General features: G+C 58.1%; 2 protein-coding genes across 4 annotated transcripts in view; one reads left to right on the top strand and one right to left on the bottom strand.

The window, feature by feature from the left end:
- Positions 1 to 2,802, top strand: part of SLC2A6 (solute carrier family 2 member 6) — a 7,272-nt gene extending 4,470 nt beyond the window's left edge. Inside the window, exons 7-10 of the mRNA XM_003794854.3 lie at positions 530 to 638; positions 824 to 1,009; positions 1,165 to 1,310; positions 2,083 to 2,802. Of these exons, the coding sequence (XP_003794902.1) occupies positions 530 to 638; positions 824 to 1,009; positions 1,165 to 1,310; positions 2,083 to 2,238 (597 nt within the window). The 3' untranslated portion in view covers positions 2,239 to 2,802. The remainder of the gene's footprint in view (positions 1 to 529; positions 639 to 823; positions 1,010 to 1,164; positions 1,311 to 2,082) is intronic.
- Positions 2,803 to 3,178: 376 nt separating this feature from the next.
- CACFD1 (calcium channel flower domain containing 1) overlaps positions 3,179 to 6,787 on the bottom strand; it is an 11,065-nt gene continuing 7,456 nt past the window's right edge. For 2 of the 3 annotated variants that reach the window (XM_003794969.3, XM_023516106.1), the window contains exons 4-5: positions 5,691 to 5,798; positions 3,179 to 5,195 (exon numbers count right to left, since the gene is read on the bottom strand). In XM_003794969.3, the coding sequence (XP_003795017.1) occupies positions 5,105 to 5,195; positions 5,691 to 5,798 (199 nt within the window). In that variant the 3' untranslated portion in view covers positions 3,179 to 5,104. The remainder of the gene's footprint in view (positions 5,196 to 5,690; positions 5,799 to 6,787) is intronic. The other variant, XR_002774592.1, reaches the window with a different exon arrangement.

The following is a 6,787-nucleotide window of genomic DNA, read 5'->3' as shown; positions in this document are numbered from 1 at the left end:
CAAGGATGACACAGTGAGACTCTGTCTCAAAAAAAAAAAAAAAAAAAATACATAGGACTACAGAGGAATGTGGACCCTTGTGACCATGGGCCCCAGGTTCAGAGTCCCTGTGGCTTCTGCCCTTGACAAGAAGTCACTTCCCCCTTTGAACTCCAGTTTTCTTCTCTGCAAGCAGAGATAGCAGCCTGGCTCCCTGGGCTGTGCTGAGCTCCAACCAAGAGCAGATGTGAAGATTAGTAACAGCACAACTAACAAGTCATTGTCACGCCTAAATTCTGTGCTTGCTGGGCACAGTGGTGGGCACAGCACACACAGGCATGCCCCTGCCCAGGAGGCCCTAATGGCTGGATCCGGTGCACAAAGGTGCCTGGCATATGGTAGGTGCCCAGTACCTCAGGGACCTAAGAGAGCCATGACCGGGGCTGGGGGCCTGAGCACCCTGCAGCACATTGGGGACAGGATGGGGCCTGGTGGGGGCACAGGAACAGCTGGCAGGATGTGTCAGCCCCGGTGGCCTCCCTCCCTACAGCCCCCCCAGGATGACGCAGCCATTGTGGGAGCAGTGAGGCTCCTGTCTGTGCTGATTGCTGCCCTCACCATGGACCTTGCTGGTCGCAAGGTCCTGCTCTTCATCTCAGGTGAGCACCCTGCCCCATCACCCTAGTGGCTGGGAGCTCCAGGATCCGCCTCCTCAGCACAGGCCTGGCATAAGCCAGCAGCTACAGAAAGGTGACAGGTGCCAAGGGCTCTGCAAAAGGAGCTCCCAGGGAAGTGGCCAGCTCAGAGAATCCTGGCCCCATGAGGGCCACCTGTCTATCCACAGCAGCCATCATGTTCGCTGCCAACCTGACATTGGGGCTGTACGTCCACTTTGGTCCAAGGCCTCTGACCCCCAACAGCACCATGGGCCTCGAGAACACGTCGCTAGGGGACCCAGAGCAGCCCTTGGCCACACCAGTTAGCTGCCTCACCCTGGTGCCCCTCCTAGCCACCATGCTGTTCATAATGGGTAGGTGAAGTGCCCCCCCGGGGGGCTGCCTTGTGCATGAGTATGGGTGACAAGCACAGAGGTGGCTGAGGAGGGGGCCTCAGCAGCTCAGTGGAGACACACAGCCCTCCCAGGCCCTTGGTGGGACTGAGCTGCCCCTTCCCTCTCCCGAACAGGATACGCCATGGGTTGGGGACCTATCACCTGGCTGCTCATGTCCGAGATCCTGCCCCTTCGTGCCCGAGGCATGGCCTCCGGGCTGTGTGTGCTGGTCAGCTGGCTCACTGCCTTTGTCCTCACAAAGTCCTTCCTGCTGGTGGTGGTAAGTGCTCCTCCTGGGGACCTGGGGGACCTGGGGACCCTAAGGCCCTCTCCAGCTAGTCAGGGGCCCCTGCTTGGGATGGGGGCTGTGCTGAGGGCTTGTTAGGCCATCAGACACGGAGCTTGCTGAGCATACACCCGTCAACATGGAGGACAGAAGAGTCAAGTGACAACCTGGCAATGGCTCCTTTACAGGAAGCAGGAAGGAGCTTGGGGAACTGTTTTGAGAATTCTGGATAGGACACAGCCCTGTCAGGAAGTCATCTTCCTCATGTTCTGGGAGCTGGGTGGCAGGGGCATGCTCCCACACCCACACACCTCCCAGTTCAAACCACCAGGCCCTGAAACCAGCCAGAAGCTGAGAGTCCCAGTTGCAGTTTCCCACTTAGGCCAGACAGCAGGCCCAGCCGGCCCTTGGTGGCAGCCTCCTGGTGGCTAGAGCATGGAGTTGCTGAGACTCCTCAAAGGCTGAGCTCCTGAGGAGGTATCTGAGCTGAGGCTGTGGCCAGAGGGCCCCAAGGCAGGCAGGATGCCTCTGTGCAATCAGGGAGTCCTAAGCAGCCCCAGACCAAAGTCAAGGCCCCCAACTCCCCGCTGAAACATTTGAGTTTTTCCTGGAGGCAGTGGGGAGCCCTGGGAGGTCTCCTGGCAAGGTAAGGACCAGATGAAGCCCCCACACATCTGGCCAATACCAACAGGGGTCATGTGCTTGTCCTGGGGTAGGGGGACTGGGGCTTTCTCCTGTGTGACTCAGCACCTGCTCTGCACCCCAGGGCGCTTTTGGACTTCAGGTGCCTTTCTTCTTCTTTGCGGCCATCTGTGTGGTGAACCTGGTGTTCACGGGCTGCTGTGTGCCTGAGACCCAGGGCCGGTCGTTGGAGCAGATAGAATCGTTCTTCCATGGCAGGAGGAGGTCCTCCCTGCACTAGGACCTTTCCTCACCTAGGGGCCAACCCTCTGAGCAGCCAGGCCTTGGTGTTGGCTGAAACCTGCACCCTGGGACAGGAGGAGGCAGCAGCTGCCAGCCAGAACACAGGAGGACCAGCCAGAGTGGGACAGGCCCCATTAGGACATGCTTCTTGGCACCAGACAGGCAGCACCACTGTCCAGCCCCCGCTCAGGAGAGGGAGCAGCCACGGGCCAAGGAGAGCTCAGCCCAGGACCAGGCCCTGCTAAGCAACCTCAGGCCTATTCCTTACTCATGTGACAAGGATACTCTCTACAGAAGGCTGCAGTGAGGACAGAGACAACAGGGCTGGAGGCAGCAATGTAACAGCCACCATCAAGCATCTTGCCCATGGGCGGAAGAGGGGGCCCTACACCCACAGGAATCTGTGGACACCACAGGAATACCCCAGACTTAAGAGCCAGCACAGGACCCAGTCTGGCCTCATCCTCCTGCCCCAGCCCAACCTATAGGAACAGGGTCTCCTGGCTGCAAACTGTGTTCACCTTATTTATAAAAATAAAGAAACTGGGCCTGTGGCCCTAGAGAGGAAGAAGTGGGGTCTACTCCCTCACACTAGCAGCCAGGCTAGACCACAGCTCTCAATCTTGTTCACCATAGCCCACTGCCATGGGCAGGCCTACCATGATGCCACCCCTAAGTTAGCCACAGTGCACCAAAGGGAAAGACCTGGGGGGGGGGGGCAGCGTCCCAGCCAGGGATCAGCCCTTCTAATGCTCCAGCTTTACCCAGTTGAGTAACCTTTAGCATGTTACTTTCCTTGTTAGAGATGCTGTGAGCAGGCTCAGGACAGCACCCGTATTTATTTCCTGGGCCAGTGGCCCTGCTCAGTTGGGGACATCCCCACTACTACAAACACAGAGCCAGCTCCAAGGCAAAAGGACAGACAGGCAGTCAGGGAGTAAGCTTGCCAACTCCAGCCTTTATTGCTTAAGTGCACACCAGACAGCAAGGAGCCCACAGAGGCAGACTGGGGCATCACAGCACAGTCCAGATGGCCATATGGAGACACACCTGGCAAGGCAGAGTCTCCAGACAGCGCTCCCCAGTGAGACGGGGCACCAGCTCCAGGACTCCACAGCTCCAGACTCACTGGGAACAAAGGGCAAGTGACCTAGCCCCTCCAGCCTGTGACAAAGGGCCCACCCACCTCTGCACCCAATCCTACACATGGCCTGCCCAGCACCCACCCAGTTTCCTACTAGGCACAGGTGTGGCCTTCCTGACACAGCCAACCCCTCCTGCTGCTGCCACCAGTGATGCTCCCTCCACAGAGGCCAGAGGGACTCAGAGTCCCACTACAGGTGAGAGTGAGCATAGGGGCAGGCAGGGCCTCACCCCACCTGGGAGGTAGACGGGTCTTATCACTGCACACAAAAGAAGGCAGGCAGGCATATACACACGCATGCGCACACACACACCATGTGCACACACACCATGTGCACATACATAAACACACACTGCGTGCACACATACACACACATGCATACACGCACACACAGACAGCCCTTTGAGTCCCAACTGGCCAAGGAACCCTGAAGGCACACGTCCCACGAAGCTGGCCATACTTAAATGCCCCTGCCACCCTGGGGTTTGCCTGGTCAGACTCCTCACAGGGCTGCTGGTGACCCTCGGGCCCAGTGATGAGTGCGCAGGGCAGTAATGAACAGGGCCCAAGAGCCCCTCTCCCAACCCTGACCTCAAACACATCAGGTCCTGGAAGACGGCCCTAGCACAGTGTAGGGCTGGTGCCTCCTCAGTAAGACCCAGCCCCTGAGCTGCAGGAGCTGAGGGACCAGGGAGGTGGGAAGGCTGGGGGCTCTCCACTCAGCCCTGCAGGGCTCAGCCAGATACCCAGGGCCAGCCCAGCCATTGGAGATACTGCAGGCTGGGGCCACAGGGCAGAGGGAAGATGGGGATCCATTTCCCAGGCATCACCTCTCCCCACATGGGCCTTACTTCTGGTGGCCTGGCACACAGGGCAGCAGGGGACAGCTCTGTAGGGTGGGGGTGACTCTGGCCTCTGCCTGCCTCTGAGAAGGCAGAAGTTCCCTGTAGGAAGGGTTTGGGGCAGGTGGCAAGAGTACCTGAGGTGGAGGCTTGGACCATGCCTGAGTGATGGGCCCCCTCGTAGTCACCACGGAGGACCTGGTCTCCCCACTTCCTTAGCACCAAGGCCTAGAAGAGGCAGAACCTAGGCGCCCAAGCCAGGCCCAGGGAGGTAGGGCAGTGGGGTACCTGGGGATGCCATGAGTCCAAGGTTCCAGGGAACCCAGCAGAGAACACTCCCACCCAGCTCTCACTGCTGAGGCTGCTGTTCAGGGTACAGAGGTACATCCTGGGAGCACTATGGGCTCCCACAGAGGATGGAGTAGCAGCAGGGGCTGTGCCTCAAGGGGCAGTAAGAGGGTACAGGCAGTAGTGGACAGCATCAGGGCACTGCCCTGCCATCCTGGGCCCTAGAGCCACTACCTGCTGGAACAGTTGGGGGTGGCTCCCTCTGCTTAGTGCCCAGCCCAAAGAACCCAGAGCCCGGGGCCCAGTTGGATGGGGTCTGCTCCAGGCCACTAGTGGCCTTCCAATGGTATCTAGTCTGCAGAGCCACTCAGCAAAGGAGTGGGGCCATGTGGGTGCCCACACAGAGCTGCCACGGTCTGCTCAGTTCTGCTCCAGTCCTGCAGCCTGGGCCCAGCAGCAGCAGAGGAGAGAAGGGGCAGACAGAGAATTGCAGATGCGGGGACAGGGCAGAGGGGCCGACAGTCCAGGCTTCACCTGGATGGCTCAGACAGAACAGGGCTGCGGGCAGGGGGAGGCCTTCCTGACCCACATCACAGCTCCTCCTCATCCGCCTGCTGCTTCTCCTCCTCATCCGCCTGCTGCTTCTGCTGCTTGATCCTGGCATAGGAGATCGCGTCACCCCTGGGGAGAGAACAGGGCAACATCATAGGGTGTAGGGGCCCGGGGCCCCAGTTCCTGGCCCATGTCCCAGGAAATTCCGATTTCCTCAGCAACAACTGCTGGGGTGGCAGGGGCCTGCGCCATTGCCTGAGTGGCATATGCTGAGTGGAAAGGTAGGCTGAAGACAAACCAGCCTCTGTCGGGGCTATACAGCAGAGAGGGCGGCAGCTGACCATGATGCCCAGTGCAGGCCCCAGGCAGTAAGGGGTTCTTACGAGCCCATATTCGCTATTCCAGTCATAGGCTGTGACAGAGCAAGACTGGGCCACCCAGAAGTCTTGAGTTCTCTTGCCTTTATCCCCTAGAGCTGAGTACCCTGGAGGCACTGATGAGAGTCCCAACGCCTCTGTGCCTGGTCTACCACTGGGCAAAACGGGGCCTCTCAGGCCTTCCTCACAGAGAGACTTCAGGGGCAGAAAGGGAAGTCCCACCCTGGGCTGGGACCTGCAGACGTACTTTTTGCCCAGAGCAGAGAGTCCGTATAGCACCCCTGTGGCAAAGGCGATGGTGTTGCCCAGCAGCGTGGTCAGGGTGAGGTTGATGATAACAGGCATGATGGCCATCCTGAGGGAAGAACAGATGTCATGGAAGTGCGCCTGCCATAATCCTCCCAGGCCCCCCCAATTTACCCTGCCCCCTCTCAGATAGCCAGTTGACTGATCCTCCAAATCAACTGGGCACAGGTTCACAGCAGGGAGTTGGAAAGTCCTCAGATACCCATGAACTATGAGCAAGGCTCTTAACTTCTCTAAGGCTTGGTGTCCCCCTGTAAAGAGGGCTCAAACCTTAACCCAGGAAAGCCACAGTAACCACTCAACCCAACGCCTAGAACACCACTAATTATAAGTGCTCTGACCAGTACAGTAACAGCAGGCACACCCCAGCAAGAAAGGTCCCCAAAAGTAAACCACATGGAATGCGGGTCCCCTTCCTGCCAGGGTCATGGAACAGCTGGGGCTGGCAGCAGCACAGGTCTGTTCAGCTTCGTTACCTTCTGGTGCCACCTGATGGCAGCATCCACTCAGGCTTAAACACCCTCAGGGCAAGAATTTCCAGACCAGCAGCCCTTCCTGAGTTAACTGAGCCAGGAAAATCCTGGTAGCCTGAAGACTAGCACTGTCTCATCACTTCCCTAGAGGAAGCTGCCTGCACAGGACAAGACTCACAGCCAATTGCATTGACCTGAATTTCCATTCTTGTGGGACCTGTGGTCATGAGATTTTTCTGTAGCTAAAAAATTTCAAGGCTGGGTGTGGTGGCATTCCCCTGTAATCTTTGTACTTTACAAGGTAGAGGTGGAGATCCCTTAAGGCCAGGAGTTCCAGACCAGCCTGAGCAACACTGTAGAAAAATTAGCAGGTGTGCAGCATACACCTGTAGTCCCAGTACTTGAGAGGTTGAGGAAGGAGATTTGTTTAAGACCAGGAGTTTGAGGCTCGGCACCTGTGGCTCAAGTGGCTAAGGCGCCAGCCACGTACACCTAAGGTGGCATGTTTGAATCCAGCCTGGGCCCGCCAAACAACAATGATGGCTGCAACAAAAAAATAGCCGGG

This window comes from Otolemur garnettii, unplaced genomic scaffold, assembly GCF_000181295.1.
Source record: "Otolemur garnettii isolate 467f Iridium unplaced genomic scaffold, OtoGar3 scaffold00087, whole genome shotgun sequence".
In the NCBI taxonomy this organism is placed as follows: Eukaryota; Metazoa; Chordata; class Mammalia; order Primates; family Galagidae; genus Otolemur; species Otolemur garnettii.
This window is presented reverse-complemented; position numbering and strand designations above follow the sequence as displayed.